Below are 19,470 nucleotides of genomic sequence, written 5' to 3' on the forward strand. Positions count from 1 at the left end.
GTCCGTATTCATGTTTTATTTTCTGTTATTTAATAATTGAACTGAGGAAAAAACGACCTCTGAGCACTGAACAAAATCTATTTTCTCGCTTGAATTCACTCTGTCAACGTTTGATTTATTCTACTGGAATGGGAGGAAAAGGAAGTGATATGTCACTGACAGGACGTCTACTGTTGGGGGGGAACTGCCTGTAAACTCCTGCCACATTATTTCCACTGGAGAGTTAGAAAATGTTAGTTCTTTGATTAATAAATCTGTTCCTTGTAGCTTCATGGACAGCATGCTGCAGCTCTTTCACTGCGATGGACCTTTTCATACTGGGTTCAACTGATGAGATCCTGAATCTGCATAATGTACACGCTCAGTTATTTATTTAGGTTTTTATGAGCTGAAATCAGACCGTGAAGCTCCACCTTTTGATTTTACACAGATTTCTGCTTATTGTGGAGAAAGATCAATTTATCTATGCTTTAAAGCAGGGCTTCTCAAACTCCGGACCAAGGTCCGGATTCGGACCGAACTGCAAATCAATCCGGACCGAACCCTGTGTCCCATTCTAAAAAAAAATTTTTTTTAAATGTATAAAAAAAAAGAAAAATCTGATAAATTAATGTACATCATCATGTACGCGCGTCTTGTGTCTGACGCGTTGTGAGAATGAACGTGCATATATATTTACTTGTGTGTGCGAGCGTGACACGCATAGCAGACCGCAAATTAACCGCAAGTTTACCTTGACTTTCTAATGCTTCTAATGCCTTTTTTGCCGAGGTTCAAAGCATTGACTACAGACAAACAGTGCCATTTCTCCCACTAGTTCAAGCCACCATACTGTATGTATGTATTGAATGTGTGTGTGTGTATACAGGGGCGCCGTTTACCGACAGGCAAGGCAGGCAAGGCAGGCAAGTGCTTGGACCAGAAGGGGTCCCCCAAAGAAGGTAGATTAAGAAGGTCCACAGCAACGACAACATGAAACACCCTTTTACCTTGCAATGACATGTCGGGCCCCATGCATAGAGCGCCAAGAAACTGCTTCTTAATTTCAGTTTCGTTTCTCCGCTCAGGGACGGGGACGGGGACGGGACTTTACTGGCATTGATCCGGACCAGTGACCTTGTGTATAAAGTTCACAACTGGACCTTTAATAAAAAAGTTTGAGTACCCCTGCTTTAAAGGGTCTGAAATATAGTCCGTATTTTCCTGCATTGATGCACTGTACTGTATTCATATTTAAGAATGTAAAACTTAAAAGAAAGTGTCAACCATGGAGAGGTCTACAACAAAGCCCATCGTCTTCTCCACAGCAGTCTGTTTTCTGTCATGCAGTGAATAATGGGCTCTGTGTCTCAGCCTGCTTTGGCTTCCCAGCAACAAGAGCACAATCGCGATGTTGATCAAATAATCAGAAGGGAACATTTGAAACAAAGTGTCCCGAGACTCAAACATATGATTACATTCAGCAACATGAGTCACTTAAAATCCTCTTCTGTATGTTGTTAATGAGCTAGAGACTGTGCTGGGATATTTTACTGAAATAAAAGTAGCAATGCCACAGTTTAAAAATACTCTCATAAACAATTAGTTACATAGCCCTGAGAGGCAAGTTAACAAAAACCTTCTGGTGGATTTCTGTACTTTTTGTATGACTGAAGAACAACTGAAGAACAAGTAAAGAAAAGGTTTGCCAAGTCCTTTTAATTCATATGTGAAAACACATAAAGAAGAAAGCTTGGAGAAATAAAAATCACCAACATGGGATATAGTTCAATTCTGCCACATGTGGACAAAATAAGTATTACAACAACAACATATTTCCTTATATCATTTTGATACTTTTGGGATTGATCTACCAGCAAATGGGCGTTCACACAGAATATCTGTAATGTCTGTTAAATAAACAACTTAATACATAAACAACATTTTAAACAAAATGTATTTTCAATGAACTTTTACCATATGTTCATTGATTTACAATGGTACATAAACATGCATTGAAAAAGGCCCTATCATTTTACGTATGAATTCATTGCGGCACGGCTTTATCTTTTAGAAGTGTCCATATTTAATAGCATGTGTTGAAAGTGAAACTCAATTGTTTTCAACCTTGAAATATTCTATAGTAATATTTTGCGTAAATATCACCTAAATATTGTGATTTTTTTTAAAGGCACCAATATCCTTTTTCTTGTAATTTGGTGTTTCTGGCAATTTTATACTTTATACAAAAATATAAGTCTTACAGCTGAGTTTGTGCTAAAAATTCACGCATGTGGAGTGACATAAAAACAACCAGAGGGTTAACGCTTAAATGAATGAAGATAATAATATTATGGTTTATTTGTATAGCACCAAATTGCTTTACAACACTTAAACAAAAATAATAACATATAAGATAGTGATTTAAAAAGAAAATACTTATGTAGTAAGCCAGAACACACTGAATGTGTTTTGCCCTGCAAGAACTAGTCTTATTCCTGAAGAAGCTCACAAATTCTCCAAACCTCACACACACTAACCAAAAACACACACCCTCTCCATGTTTCATCCCATTCTCTACGATAGTGATCCTCTCACATGCTTCTCCAGCCTGGCAGAGCTCTCTGTTGTTGATCGATGGAAGATCCTTTCACTTTCTGTCAGCTGCAGGATGGAGGTCGGAGGTCACTCAGATATTTCCTCCTGCATCTTGTGATGTTATTTTGTCTGTTGCTGTGGCTGTTTTGCATGACTGAGTTACACTGAAAATAGTGATGTCTCTTTCTCTGTGACCTTTTCTCCCTCTAAAAACGAAACGTTCTTTGTGTTTAGAATGTATGCTATTTGTTTGTCTTTTTTATCACATGTGGATGACTGAGTCATAGTTTCTCTTTCCACTGAAGAAGGGCGGTACCGCCTGGAAAAGCTAGAGAATGGACTGTGGATAGAGATCAGAGGAGATTTGTACCATGTTAATCCGTTTATGGGAATCAGGCAGTTGTTTGAACTTATCTTTGTTTTCCACTGGTGCGACTGAATGCTATTTAGAAGTAATCAATTAATGCAACCTTCGTTTTTTTTGGGGGGGGGGGGGGGGGGGGGGGGGGGGGCTCTGGTTTATTGCCAAGTAGTTTTTCACTTACAAGGAATTAGTTTTTCTGAATAAAGTAGACATAGTAAGAGGAAAGGAAATAATTCAAGACACATAAAGAACAGAAGAAAATGAGAAAGGAAAAAATATGTCGGAATTTAAATGAAAGCTGCAGACTGAAACTACAATATAAATATGTACAAGCCTTGAATTAAAATGAAAGCTGCTATAAATAAAATAAATATGTATAGAAATGCTAAATATTTAGCTGAATTCAAACAAGAGAGCTGTGCATTTTTATTTGGAATGGTATCTATGTGTAAAAGTTTGCAAAACTGTCCAAGGAATGGGAGAACGTTCACATATGAGGTAGAAATATGCACAGAAATATAGTAAAGAGATCAATGTTAAGCATATAGACAGTAAACTAAGTCTCCGTTTGCATTCAGCGTTACTCACCTAAATGCAGTTTGTGAATCCTTGGGGCCTGACAGACCTGCTGAGTAAATTCCCCTCCTTTTTTGTGAATCACAATATTTTAATGTTTTTCTTTTTCGAACCGGACAGACAACCCATCAGATACATCATGTGGCAGCATAAGAGAGACAGGACACATGCAATACAACCAAGAATACACAATCATACATCTGAGCAGTGGAAAACACTTAAAAAGTATTATCCTGGTTGGTAAACACAGCATGTAGAGAAAACACTTAACTGGTGGATGAAAAGGTAGTTGAGTGTCACAAGCAGGTGTAAATGATTCCTGGGGATCTGAGCCAAATGTTGTCAAATACGCAGAGGTTTCAGGATCCTTTAAAGAAGGGGAAGTAATTTGACCCCTTAGCTCTATACTTCCTCACCTGGTTGGTCTAAAAGAACCACACCTGACGTGTGGTGTAATCGCCTACCACTCTGAATGATCTCTCTCCTCAGCTTTAGGGATGTCTGCCTACGCTGCAAGGAGGACTTTTAGAGGGAGACAATCACCTAAAATAGGCTTGGGCAGAATGGGATGTCTGGTTTAAGGATCAGTTTGATAATCTCATGCGGGACCACAACATACGCAGGAGTGGACCAAAGCTCTCCCTAAAGTAATCTTGAGGGAGACCAGTATACCTTGTTTCTTTCATTTTTTTCAGTCCGTACATTTAATAACATTAGAACAATATAATAAATTCAACTAGTGCAATAAGCTTCAGGCTACACATTTTTGATCAGTCTACTTTGTTGTCTTGCTATTTAAAAAAAAAAGTTGTATTGTTGTTTATTCTTGCTTGATTGCCACCTTTAAATCCGTGGAAGTTTGTTAAACCGTCAGCATACATGTTTATCTTGTCACCCACATGCACATGTGTCCTTTTGCATGATAACAGACAAAAGGCTGCTCAAAACTCACAGAAACACTTGCACCAGGGTGCTACTAGAGGTCAGAAGCTCCGTAGAGTACCTTTAAAGTGGAAACAGACAACTTTCCCCCCGAGCTGAGCTGTCTCGATGACAACCAAATCCTTTTTTGTTTTGCTGGATGAGGAGAGAAATCTTAGTGAAAGTGAGTCTTATAGGGAATTTTAACACATAAAGTAATATTATTCTATAGCCATCACAGCAATACAGGTTATCAAATAGTGAATTAAAATGTTCCCTCCACAAGTACATGTACTCTTGGCAGATGATGGCAGAAATGCTTTGACACAGACCTTATAATTAACATAATTCAATAGCAAACTAAACAAAATAAAGATTGTTGTCATCAAAATGATGTTAAGTAGATGTGGGGACCTGCACGTTAGTATTACTTTCATTACAGCATTGTTTCAGTCAATTGAAACTGGTGAAATGTTGCACGAATGTTTTCAGCCCAGCCCCCTGAGCTCTGCTCCTATTGGCCCAGCACCGCACCACGTGGTCGGGTAGTCACGCGTTTTCCAGGAACCCGTCAGGAAGAAGAAAAACAAAACAAACCCGAGAGAGAACTGTAGCAGCGTGTGGACTCCATTGAAAAAGACGGCCTTGTTATTTCCAACAGAGCAACACACAAGAGAACCGACACCTTGCGAGATGTATGCGTGGGCGCCTTAGAAGTGGGTAAGAGTGTTTTTCAGCCGTTTTAGAGGAAGTTTGCCGTGCAGATATGTGTTTTCTCTGCGGTGCAGGATTAGCTGTGAAGCTAACGACAGGCTGTTGTTGTGTGTGCAGCTGCATGAGGAAGGGGGCGGACGGAGGCCATACTGAGTGTGAGGTGCGGGGAGAAAGGCAAGCAAGATGTGTCAGTTTTCGCATTTAAAAGAAAACGGTTTAGGGCAAGATATACAATTAACGTGTATTTGAGTGAATTAAGCGTTCTGCAGGAATTGTCAACGCACAGAATGCAGCTGACGCAGGCTTCAAAACGAGTCTTAGCGCTAAATGTAAAAAAATTAAGGTCCCGCAGATTTTGTTGATATTGTTTTCGTCATTTAATTAGTCCGTTTTTTTTATCACGTTGTAACATGACATATGGTTCAAACCTACACTTCTTTAAAACGATTTTTCTCGACTTTTAAGCTATCCAAAGAATGCCACACCTCTTCCAATATTTCGGGTTTTTTTTTGGCAATGAGATTTTAGTCGGTCAAAAACACAATTTAACTGTGTTTGGGGTAAAATACCTCCTTGCAATGCCAAACAGAGAGGCTTTTAAGGAGAGCACGAGCTCTCTGTGAGGTACACGCCCCCCCCAACACATGACACAGCCATTGGTGCTGAAAAAAGAGGCTCGACACAGCCAGAAATGTCCATGAGATGAAATTTAGAAATACAGTTTAATCAATCTTATGTCTCCACTGGTGAAATAAACTAAGTATCAATATCTATATGATGTTCCTTTGTTTAGTTTTCCACCAAAACATCGTTTTATAATTGTATCTACGGACTTCGGCAGTTTCATGTTATGTATAAATGTCACGGATTGACGTATGGTATTGTGTTGTGTTCGAGTTCTTTGATAGTACTTTGTAGATTTTACGTTAAATATCTCTTTTAATAAAGCTATCTAGGCCACGGGCATGTAGGCCTCCAACTTGTTTATCTTCTGCCTCAACCTAGATTGAAAAGGGCTGATTAAAATGAAGTAGCTGCGGTGATTGACAGTCGTAGTGGCCATTCTGGAACGCCTGGAGGCGGGACCTCGTCTCTGCTCGACCAATAGGAATGAAGGATTACGTGGGTGCCGGTGTACTGGGTTAGATTGAGATTTGTTTTGCTTTCCTGAGGATCTGTGTTGAGTGCAGAGCCTGTGGATGATCTGCTAACATTTATGTCTTTTTTGGCGTTTATAATTGCTAATTTGGTATTTAAAACTACTTGTCGGATGGGGATTGTGAGGATGTTGAGATGTAGAAGTGTGTGCTGTCAGGCTGTGTTTTTTCAAAACAATTGAATCCATCACATAGAGAGTCTGGGATGTCATTATCTTTTATATTTTTCATTTGAGCTACTGTTTCTTACCTTTTTTGTGTGACTTTTTTCTACTGGCATAGTGGTTGTTTATAAGGAATTGTTAATCTGAAAGCACTATTGCTTTTATATGCATGTACTGTGTTTGTACTAAAGCTGGTCATCCATAACTATCATCTTTGTTTCAGTGTGGGATAAATATTTGTATACCATCAACATTGGCTGGTACACTGCATATCTCAAATCATCTCATGCATCAAATTCAAGGTATTTTTCCTATTATTTTCTTTACCCAAGTTCTAATTGTTACTATTATTTTCAAGATTAATTTGCAACCATGTTCATGTGTGGTTACAGTAGATGATCCAAAACTTAGAGATAACAGGAGACATTTTGAATCTTAGAGAAATAATATTAAAAAAACAAAACATGAACTGCTTGTTTATGAAAAGTAAATGTTCAAATAATTTCTAAGACACTGATATATTTTCAGTAAACTTGAAATCAAGTCAGACTTCCTCATAACTAGTAAAATATTTATTGTACTTTTAATTCCTTAACTCTGTATCATCAGTACTCCTAATTGAATGAGATTAATCGACCTTGTTCACAGTAAACATTTGGTATGACCACTCACTGTGGGACCCACTGGCTTACAGTAATCCGTCTGGAGGTTTGCAGTATTTGTGTAACAGAGCTGCAGATGACTATAACTAGACATATGATCAAAGAATACAATTCAATTGTGACATATACCTGACGATTGCTTCTCAATGCTGATTGTTTTGTATATGCTGAACTATTTAACTGAATTGAGTGTCATTGACGTAATCAAAAACACAATGAATTTACCCATCAAAGTTTGTTTAGCAAGTATTTTTAAATGCAGACCTGGATGCAGCCCAAAATAGCTACAGCAGCAATGACTTGGCTGTCTTAAAGAGCTGCAGTACTCTGGTGCAAGGGCCGCTCGGTGAACTGAAGAAAGAATTTGCACTCATAGTGCATCTTGGTGAATGAGTTGGCTGTTCTCACTAGCGTTGACCTCCAACCATAAATCTATCCAATTCATCTGCCAAGAAGAGCTTGGAGATACAACTGTAAACACTATCATGATTTGAACAAAATACTTCTAATGGTATGTACGAACCCTTTATTATAAGTCAAAACTTGAGTAACACATTTTGATTCTAGAACTATAAATACCTTGTTGATTTTAAGTTGATACACAATCGATACATAGTGAATAATATTGAACTAGCCCTACTTTTCTCGCTTGCTTGTATTTGCTTACTTACGGGCCAGTTGTACTTGTCATATAATTGGCCTGAAAAATTATCTTAAAAAAATCCCCAACCTTGAAGCACAATTGGCTGTTAGTGAACATCCATTGTTGCAAATCTGTACACACATTTTGGACTCGTGATTAATGGTTGTTCATGATGTTTTCAGAGCTTCTCTCACAATAAGCAATCTGTCTCCTGTTTGCTATTTTGCGAGAAATCTGGGAGCGACTGGTATCAGTAGGAAACTCGTTCCAGATAAGACTTGGCTGATTGGCCTACTTGGATCGAGTCCAATGTTTTGAGGCGGAGAATGTGAGCTGTTTGCATGATAGTGAAGCTTTCAGCACACTACACTCCTCTTTTTGTTTAGACCTGAAGCAACATGGAAGAAAGGAAACATTTAGCAACATATGTTGAAAATAGGATTATTTGTTGTGATTTTTTTCACCAGACCTGAGGCCTGTACTACGAAGCTGGATTTTCGCTTAGCCGGCTAAATTCAGGGAAATCTCGGGCTTTCCGGTCCTACGACGCTGGTTCTCTTTTTAGCAGGCTAGATTTCCATGGTAACTTATGCTGAGCGGCAAACCTGCTCCGGAGCAGGTTAGGTGGCAGGCTAAGAGATCAACTCAGTGAAAGCACCGCCTGCTGACCAATCAGAGCTCCGTGTGCGGAGTTTAAAGCGATCAATTCATATTCAGGGATGCAAACTTGTCACCTTTCGGCGAAATTCGCCGTTTTGATTCCAAAATAGGTCGTTTGTGTGATTCATGTAGATCTGCAATAAAAATATTTTTGGGGTATGGGACCCGGAGTAATCTGCGGCCGCGAGCTGTTATGTGCCATCATGACACGCATGGTGTTCTTTTTTTATATATTATAATGAAGCGCGAGCACAAGTCTTCCTGCCTGTCAGCTCTGCTCATGGATGTATAATAAGGCTCTGCTGCTCCGGGATGAGGGTCTAGCTTCAGCAGCTACATTACCTACGGTGCGTTCGTTAATATTAACTGTGCGGGCACAGACTGGACGGCTGGTTAGAACGGGGTATTCAGAGCAGAGCTCCCTGTCGGAGTGGCAGAGCGTGATGTGCACTGAAAAGTGTTTCTGTCCCAATATTATTTAATGAATCGTTGAGCTAGCTAACTAGCATACATGCATTCAGATCTTGTACTTGAGTAAAAGTAGAAGCACTCAGGTCTTGTACTTGAGTACAAGTAGAAGTACTCAGATCTTGTTCTTGAGTAAAAGTAGAAGTACTCAGATCTTGTACTTGAGTAAAAGTAGAAGTACCAGAGTGTAGGAATACTCTGTTACAGTAAAAGTCCTGCATTCAAAATGTTCCTCAAGTAAAAGTAGAAAAGTATTATCATCAAAATATAGTTAAAGTAGCGACAGTAAAAGTAGTCATTGTGCAGATTGGTCCATTTCAGAATAATATATATGATATGTTTTATAATGATTGATCATGAAGGTGTTCTCAAAGCTGGTAAAGGTGCAGCTAGTTTGAATGACTTTGTATACTGCAGGGTAGCTTGTGAATTTACTCCAGGTGGAACTAAAGTCTGATTTAACACTTGATTAGATTTCACATCATTCATCCACATCTGTGAAGTAACAAAAGGTATTAAATACATGTAGTGGAGTCAAAGTACACCATTTACCTCTGAACTGTAGAGGAGAAGAAGAACAAAGTAGCAAAACATTGAAATACTTAAATAAAGTACAAGTATCTCAAAATTGTACCCAAGTATAGTACTTGAGTTTATGAACTTAGTTACTTTACACCACTGGCTATAAAGATAGAAAGACAGCCTTGCACAGAGGCATGAAAATACATTTTCAAAATGCTCAACAGTCCTGCCAAAATTATAAACTGACTGCTACACAATTAAAATAAATGCTTAAATATATTTCTATTAGATGTGACTCTTTGGCGTTTCTGTTATTATTAACTGCTGCTTTAGTTGTTCTGACTGCTAAAATCCTCTGTTATTCCTCATTTTAAAGCCGATATTCCGTGGGGTCGGGGGGCTCGGATCCTTGTCACCTTTTTCATACCTGATGAGTTTGCATCCCTGCATATTACAGGATAGAGGAAATACAGAAAAACTGCCGTTGCAGGAAAGACGGCCGTGAAAATTAATAGAATATCCCCTCCCATCTTCAGAGCAATCTGACTATTATAATATTAGCGTTAAGAAAGCTTACTTAAATATCTGCCACGACATAAGTAACCGGATCAGAGTAACATTAAGTACAGTCCGCGGCACTGTGAGTGCAGACGTCGATGTGTCCCATTATCATATCACATCATAATGTATCATATATTTCCTTATTTGAGTCAGCTTCTTGAGCCGTATCTGGCCGTGCAACACTCACAGTGTCACATACTGTATGCAGAAGTATTATTTTAAGCAACACATTAAGTTGACGAAACACTCGAGTCAAATGTAATTAAAGTCAGATCCACTCGTGTCTTGGACGGGGCAGTGATATCATAAACCTGTTAATGTACGCATTCAAACGCTTTTTCTTTTACCAGCTGTATTCACCTTGCAGGTGCAGCTATGTGGCTTTTATCCTGGATAAAGTGTTTAAGTCATGGATGTTTAAAGTTTAACTTCTTCATATTTGACTAATATTAAAGTTCACTTTTCATTCAGGAAGTATGACGCTGCGCTGTCAGTACGCTTGTCCGTGTTTGAGATTGGTCGAATGCTCCAAATACCACCCCTTTCATGTGAACGCGCACCTAACTAGATAGGACACGGCTGGCTTGAGCGATCCACTTGATAACCAGCGTCGTAGTACAGTTTAGCGCCAGCGCGTATGTTTTGGCTTAGGCCAACCGGCTAACTCCAACATATCCAGGTTAGGTTGAACCAGCTTCGTAGTACAGGCCTCTGGTTGTGTATAAAATATTTAACAATATTGATGACTGGGAAATTATGTTTTCTTCATTAAATTAGACCTCAAGCTAATAATTACTTTCATTAAAGATTAATCTATTGATTTAGTTATTTAATAAAATGCTCGCGTAGCAAACTACCAAAAACCCACATTTATAAAAGTATGAAGCTTCACATCTCTCAGTTTTTAGATGTAACCAGCTGCAAAGTTTTTTGCTCTAACTAATGAACTGTGAACCATTTAATTGTCAACATTGCATTACAGTTTACTTTCCGCGACTGGATTCATTTGTTAATCCACTATAACAAGCATGGTGAAACACCTTTTATTTTATCTGTCAGATAATACTGCTACCCCAGCTGATGCTGCAAAAAAACAGAGCCGTTGTCCGTGTCTTGATCTAATTGTAAACAGCCGCAGGTGTGAACCTGACATTGATTCAGCAAACCGCACATTTGTAGGAAACATGATGCTGCAAAGAAATCTGTCCTTTTGAGAAACTTTGGCCTCTTCAGTTTATCTATCCTGAAAAATAGGCCTTGAGGAAATCTGAAATATTGAACTCTGACAAAAGCTGCAGCTAATTATTATGTTCATTATGCATTCATCTGCTGATTACTTTCTAGATTATCTTTTTGCTTTAATGCAGAAGCCCTCAACATTTGAGATAAACAGCATTTATAGCCATTTTCCCATGAAAGTTGATCAAAATAGTCTCATATGTGATTAGCCGACTAATCATCATTGAAGCTGTACTTTGACATAAGCCCACCTTTTTAAACCTTGACTCCAACCCAAGTAAAGTCCCTTAAGTAAAATAACTCAAATGAAAGATGTACTGCCGGTAGTTTTCATCACCAAAGTAAATCAGACCAAAGCCTGAGAGAGACATTCAGCTCCTGTCTTTCAGGGGGCTGTCGCGCTCGGTCATACATATATTGCTCCACATTGCATCCTGTGTTAGCCACTAAGCAGTGAGTTGGATGACATGAAATCATGCTGCTGCAAAGTATTCAGTGGAGCTTTGCCTGGAGAGGTGAGGAGCGTCGCAACTTGTTTGTACGATCACTGTTTGTACACTTAGGCCTTCTGCTGCCTCTGTGATAGGAAAGAGTCTGGATCAATGCTGGCGTTCACTGTTGTGATCGGGCCATTCTGCTTCTGATACTAGTACACCAGACACAGCTGCCCTGGTGGGAAGTGGAAATTGAAAAAGCACGATAATGATCACAATTTGTAGTTTAGAGGCTGAGATTTAAAATATACTTCTGGTCCTTAAGAGAGTTTGTTAGTACATATATCATTTTGTGCATGCATATACATGAGTGCTTTTATGTGCTTTGGTGTTTGATAAGGTGTTGCTTTTACAAACACGCTTGTACTCTTCCTGTACCAATGTGTTTTCTGACACTTCCTGTCTCTATGCAAAATGTGTTCCCACACATGGGGGACAGATCTCAGGGGTGAGAAGTTCATCTGAGTCGGTCAGCACCCAATGAGAGGAAGTGATGTTGTCCCCTCGGCCTCGGAGGAGTGGGATTGGTGTACGGTTGTGTGTCAGCTGTTCACTGCAGGGGTCATGTCTCCATGCAGATTCTCATTTATTTGCTATGCAAAGCAGCAAAAAGGCCCAGAGAAAAGATCAGTCCAAGCGTTGCAGTCAGTAGGAGGTGCAGGAAAGTGAGAGGATGAGAAACAAGCAGAGAATTAGAGGAGGGTCCAAGTGATGGTAAAGCATAACGCAAACAAAACAAATCCGATGCTCTCTGAAGGATGGTGAGAGGCACTTTGGTTCAGATATGTCGGTGCTTTCCGAACATGTAATGGGGGCGGGGACTGGCGTTCACACCAAATTTCTCAGAGGCTTATTCTCTCAACAACTTCCGGCAGCTGCTGGGTAGACAGAGAGCTCCTGTTACCTGCGCTTGCAAGTTCGGTCTGTTGATTAGACGAAGAGACAAGGAAGAGTAAATCCGGACCAATATTAACAGATTCGTTAATGCCAGACACCCCATCTCTGCCTTTGCACCATGAACAGTTCTAAAGAGACTAACTTTATTTCATACCTGAAAATGTCAGTTGATTAATCAGTTAACCAGCAACAATTTATCATCTGTTGCTGAAGTCGTTGTACTCGCATAATTGTGAATATTGGTTGCTTGATGCTGTTCTATATCATTGCAAACTCAATATATTTGGGTTATGGAATGTTGGTTGGGAATAACAAGACATTTGAAGACGTCATTTGGGGGTCTCTGGAAAAAATGTTCAAGCTTTTCTGAAATTTTGTAGACATATGACGTATAGCTTAATCGATAACAATTTGTCAATATCCCTACGATCTACCTAAGTTAAACGTGAGCCAGCCCCTTAGTCAAGCCCAAAGATAGCTTGCTAACCCAGGCCTCATCGTACAGGCCCCAGGTCAGTAGTATATTTGTGTCGGTGAACGCAGTAGTGGACGGGAGGGACAGGAAAGATGAGATTACGATAGCTCGGCTCGGTGCTGTGTTGACTTCAGGTCCAGCTCTAGAGATGGAGGCAGAGAGCCCAGCCTCCTATCCAGCTGTTATCAGTAGACAGGGGGGGCCGGAGGCAACAGTTTTGCATTTTTAGCAGCACTGGGACATGTTTACCCTTTATGTCTTCCTCTAAAGATACAGAACCTGTTTATGTGACAAACACAGACCTGGCTGTTTCATTGCTTAGTAGACTTTAATATGAAGAAGAGCGTACTTTTCAAAAACCTAAAGGGGAATTCTACGTAGTTTCACTTGTGCTCACTCTGCAAAAGTGACTAGTTAACATCTGCAGTCCATCGGGGCGGTGATGAATTAGCTTTGTTGAACTGTGAGATAGTGAAACCCTTCATTTTCATTTAAGAGAGGGTGAGATGTACCCCTCGCTGTTGTGTTATTGCCTGTTTATGCCCTTGTTTATGCAGCTGCATGGTGAGACAGCAGAGAGGGAGAAGTTCTGCATAGCTGGCAGTGAATGGAAAGACAGTGTTAATAAATAATGGCAATTAAGTGTTTATTGAAAATGGTTTATATTGTTAGCCTGCTACCTATTATACCTATTATTTTTGCAACCATACCAGCACCTATTTGCTATCCCAGCTGCATTTCCATGAACATTGGCCCTTCAATAGTGTTTTATTTGTCAGTTAGTTTATAGATGTTTTTATCTTCACAATCTACTGTATATTTTCTACTCTCTAATGCCGGTTTATTTCTATTTTGAGATGTTTCTACTCTTTTTTTTAAATGTCTTATTTGCAATGCCTTGGGTTGTTAAATCAGCCACAAAAAAATCAACTTAATAGAAGAAGTTCTATACGTGTAGTACATTTTTGCAAACCACAAATAAAAGAAACTGGCTGACTGAGTTGTTGCTACCATTTACATTTACTTGACTGGTTGAAGTAGTTCTCACCATATAATTCAGAGAGGCAAAAATGATTATCCCTAAAAATGACTTTGTATACAAGAAAATGCACATAAACAAATAAGAGTTGAATCTCGCTCAACTGTCCCTTCCAGGTCTCTTTAAGTCAAGATGGTGATGAAAACAGGGAATTTAGTCTCATATTGTGCCTAACTTTAGTGGATCATAATATATTGTTTATGTCTTCTGGTTAAAAAATCAACCAAACTTTTCTATGCATGTCAATTTCTGAGACGCAACAAAGGCCATAATCTGGCCTGCTTTATAGCCTGCCATAGATACTGGGGGTGGGATAAATAATCTCCATCAAATCCAGTTTAGCCATTTAAAGTCTGTAGGCCTATTGCAGTTTGGTGGGAAACAAATAAACTCTTCAGCTGTGTTGGAAATGTACCTGCATGTTACTGTTGACTTATTTATTTGTTGATTCTTATACCTCTGCTCTGTCTACTCTCTGTTTTTACCACAGACCTCAAGCATACAGAGAACAGCAGATCACAAGAAAACAGACCAGACCAGGCCCAAATACTGACATCCCCCCTTTTCCTCTTTCCCGCAGCCTTGCAGGCTGCATTCACAACATCTTGTCCTTTAGCAGTAATTTACTGTGCTAATCCAACAACCTCAGACCACTGGGACTGGACAGAAGGCCCCAGAGATCCCCCCAGCTAAAGCTCTTGGCTTTGCCTGGCAATGCCTCAGGTAAGAGGGACCAAACAGCAAAGAGGGAAACTGTACTGTCACTAGCAAACAGGTTTCCTCGTGAACAAATTCATAAATGATTAATGATACTCGGTTATTAGAGTGCAACAAATAAAAGTTATCTAAGAAAAGATAAATACAATACTGAAATCAAATAAGGAGCAACAGATGGGAAAATAAAAAAGGAAGAACCAAGTATATTAGAAATTGGTTTTGGTGATGATTACTTTCATTATTTACTTTAGTGTTTATTTATTTATGTTGCGTTGCAGCCCAGCATCATTGGGATGGAGCCTCCCTTTGCTGACGCATTTCAGAACTACTCTTTTGCTGACCAGGCCCTCACCAGCACCGACCTGCTCGCCTCCAACTCTGACCCAGATTTCATGTATGAAGTGGTGAGTGGTTAAACGCACGCACGCACACACACAAACACAAACACAAACACACACACATACACACAATTATGAAACTAATATTAGAGCTTATCTTTAGCTAAAATGCCCTGCGTTCATCAGACTTGGTCTACCGTCCTTTGAGCGGACTCCTTTTAGATCGCTCACAGCTGCTCACGCTGAGTTGACTCTGAGTTGCATCTGAATGAAGGATCCAGGTTTCAAGATCATCCGTCAAAATCCAATACCCTTTTCTTAAGGCTGGCGTCACACTGTTCCGAAATTGACACCAGATGGACACACGAATATGGAATTGTGAATTTCGCACGAAGATGGCCCCGAACTTGGTCAACAGTCAAGTAACAGCCGAAGCAAGTACGATGCCTACAGAAGGCCACACGATGGCACCCGAACCACACACGAAGGCAACACGAAGATGTGAATTTCTATAGTAGTTTATACCCGCAGGACACACGAAGGCCACACGATGGCTACACGACATTGTATTGAGAGTACGATGCGTTCAAACTAGGTCACGAAGGCGTCACATGACCTCCCGATGGTATTTACATAATATGTTTACATGATTTTGTTGTGCAATTAAAATAACCAGATAAGCGATCTGCAAGGAAACATAGCACACCGTGTCCTCATGCTCCTGTTTCACCTGCTTAATACAGGTATCAAAATAGCAAGAAATGACCATTTTTACCTGTAAGAGGAGGTGCTGGGCCTGTAAGAGTTGCTCATCATGTTGCCATTCTGAAGGAACTGAATTGTGATTAATTGTGATTGAAGCTTTGGGAGTTACACACGCCTCTGCTCTGTAGAGTTGCTCAGGACTGACTGAGGAAGATGCTCTGAGGCTGGCCTTTTATATGTCCACGTTACCATGACACATGGGACACGTTTGAGCTACTCAAATTCGGCTGTCTTCGCCAACACCGTGGTCCCATCTCGATGTCATCGTACTATAATACGATGGCTACACGACGGCATTGCGAGGGCTTCACGTAGTCGTGTTGCCTTCCTAAGACAATCGGGCAGCTTCTTGTTTCCTTTGTATTGTCTTCGTGAGGCGAAAAATGCCCGATGGCACCGATGATCACACGAAGTAAAGACGAAGATGACACGATTTGACAAGATGCCCTCACGATGGCCTTTACGAAGGGCAAAATGGACACACGAATTCAACACGAAAATGAACCTTCGCAAGGTCTTTCGGCAATTTTTTAGCATGCCAAAGATTTGGCCACCGCTCACGAAGTTGCTGCCGGAGCCTGAGAAACTCCACCGGCGGTCATACGATGGCTTAAGATGCCCTCACGAATGGCCCGATGTTGTTACGATCAGAGCCGAATTTGAACATTTCCTTTATCGTGTGTCCATCTGGTGTCAATTTCGGGACAGTGTGACGCGGGCTTAAAGAAGCGACTAAAATGCAGCAATGTAAGAAATATAGAGGAGATACCAGACACCTTATCGGTAATTCTAACTGGAATCTCTGTAGTCTGAGGTTAAGATTAACGTCTACGTTCCTGCCTTTTACTGTGAAACACCAGTAGAAAATGTGGTAAGTATACTACAAAGTTAGGGAAGCTTTGTTTGAGTTGCTATTGTTGAATATAAACAGGTCTGCACACCAAGATTAGCACATCTTCTGGTTTATTTAGTGAGTAATGATCCGTTTTAAATACTGCAGGGAGGAGTAGTAAAAGCAGAAACTCCCACAGTTGGATGAAGAGCTGCAGACTCCTAATGTGGTTTTCAAGATTCAGCACACCTCCTACACCTCATTAACAGCTTCTTATACCTTGCTATGCAGTTCAGTGGAAAAACACTCGCACCGTTGTCAGCGTTGCTCGAGTGGTCACAGTTACTCACAGCTCGGCACAAGTAACCCCACCCGTATAAAAAAAACACGATCAAGTTACATGTTGCACAACAAGCTCCACAAAAACACCAGAGAGAATTCAAAGAAGAGTAAGTCATGCTGTGATGTTTTTTGTTCATTATAAATAAGCATTTTGCAACATTTAAATACGTACAAAATGTCCGCTGTGCCTGGTAATCACCGGAGAAAACATGCACTTTAACCATTTTGAGAGTAGAAGTAAATGAAGGGTTCATTTATATGTCCTTTTAATATGTTAGTGAAGTGCTGGACATTTTTTGAGAATTAAAAACAGGTCTTCTTCACTAATATCAATATTAACAATAATATTAAAATACATTCCCTCGCTGTCATAGTCATGCTAGTGGGGAAAACAGTGTGAATTTAAATAAAATGTAAAAAAACGCTTGTGGCATTTAAAACGGAGAGGCCCATGCCTAATTGTTTATCAGCCGTGTGACATTTGCCGGGCTCACAGGTGGCTGATGGGAGACGGCTCCCCTGTCACCCTCACCCTGGGTGTTTCTCAATGTCGAGTAAAGCTGCTCCAAAGCCACTATTTCAAGCATACTACATCATCGAGTGGCGCCGAAGGACTGTTTAAATGCCCAGCATACATGTGTTACCAAGCAAGCCTCCTCGACATTGAGAAACAGCCCTCGTCCCCCTCACCCTGTCAGCTGCAGGTGTCTGCCTTAATTTACCATCAGCTGTAGTCAAACGAAAGTGATTCACCGCTGCACTCAGTCCATTTCTTACACCATAGAACATAAGACGTTACTGTGATGACAGATTTTTAAAAGGATCTTCTCCTGTTAGTTTAGATATGTTAAGATATGGAAAAGAAAGAAAGATTTACATAATATAATGGTTAAACCCTTCTGACTGAAAACACATGAGACATATTGACACATCTGAGCTCCATGATGACAAGAAGACAGCGATATAAAGTCAAAAGTGCAATTATCTCTGCCAAATTGTCTTTCTCGCCATGTAGAAAACTAACACTCACTGCCTGTAGCACTTCGGGATTTGAATTCGAATATGAAGTGCTTTATAAATGGAACCCATTATTATTATTATTATTAACACTTCACCAGAGTTTCTTTATATAAAATGACAAGGGCAATCTCGCTGTACTGTGTGGTACAGTTAGTTCCTGGAAGATCGGCTGAGAACTGTATATTACTACAATAAACTAAACAAAAGGTTTTTTAACTCACACTGAATTACAAATCCTTTCAAAATAGTGTCTCATTGGTGCAACATTAATTCCAAATGTAATAATCCTAAAATCAATCCTATCATTTCTAATACTATGCTGTTGCTTGTCATATTTCCAACCCTAGATGCCCTCTAGACAAAAAAGGTCTTGCACAATATTAAAATATTATCAGCAAAATCAATGGTTTGACATGGACACGTCTTTTATAACCTTCGTACATTGTCAAATTCCCCCAATATTTTATATATATCTTTTTTCTTTGATGCCGTTCAAATGTAAACCGTCTTATTTTCTGTTCTATATTCTGTTACTTTGTTGTCAGTTATTGCAAACACCTCTTTTAAATATAATTTAGATATAAACCGTCTTCTGAGCCACCAGCTGCTGACTCCCTCCATGTTTTCCTCTCTGCAGCAGGACAGAGACGTCACCCACCGACAGAGCCCCTCCAGCGACAGCTCCGGAGTGGGGGGCGATGGGGGGAAGGATGTGGAGGGCTGCGTGGACCAGCTCATGGGTCTGAGCGAGAGCGAGACGGTCCACAGCAGCTCAGCGTTCGAACAGTGGGACTCCTACTGGGAGGACCTCACCAGGTAATGGATTATTTATTCATATGCTGTGGCTTATATATCGAGTGAAAAGCAGCAGCAAGTAAATATGACGTAATTATACAAATGAATTCACTGAAACTTAAATGTCATACTGTTTTTCACATCTCACACATTTTAAAAGTGGATTGCCAACAATTTTGGATTCTACATTTTGTGCCTTTTAATAGCATGGTATTGATCAGAAACAGGAGGTTGGGTTAAGGGTCCACAAGACTTGTCTGTTTTTAAAGCTGGAGTGAGGAACTTGCAGGGCCGCCCCTCCCTACACGCAGGGGTCTCACCTCGCGGAGGGGGCCTAATCTTGCGGATGGTGCCTCACCCGAAGCGCAAATGCGGCGCACCTCTATGCGCTTATGCGTCGCAATTACTGTAAGCGAGCCACAGTTTTTGCCGCTGCGAGGCTCCGGCGCGTGCTCCACTAGAGCCCCCCCCCCCCGTCGACGCTCGCGTCACAGAGGGCCTCATCACATAACTTTGCGTGGGGCCACA

General features: G+C 40.3%; 1 protein-coding gene across 1 annotated transcript in view; it reads left to right on the top strand.

Moving 5' to 3' along the window:
- The first annotated feature begins 5,019 nt into the window (after positions 1–5,019).
- Positions 5,020–19,470, top strand: part of crebrf (creb3 regulatory factor) — a 28,105-nt gene continuing 13,654 nt past the window's right edge. The window contains 4 exon segments of the mRNA XM_034140397.1: positions 5,020–5,154; positions 14,624–14,856; positions 15,129–15,254; positions 18,785–18,963. Coding sequence (XP_033996288.1) covers positions 14,848–14,856; positions 15,129–15,254; positions 18,785–18,963 — 314 coding nt within the window. The 5' untranslated portion in view covers positions 5,020–5,154; positions 14,624–14,847.

The sequence above is a fragment of the Trematomus bernacchii genome, unplaced genomic scaffold (genome assembly GCF_902827165.1).
Source record: "Trematomus bernacchii unplaced genomic scaffold, fTreBer1.1, whole genome shotgun sequence".
Taxonomy (NCBI): Eukaryota; Metazoa; Chordata; class Actinopteri; order Perciformes; family Nototheniidae; genus Trematomus; species Trematomus bernacchii.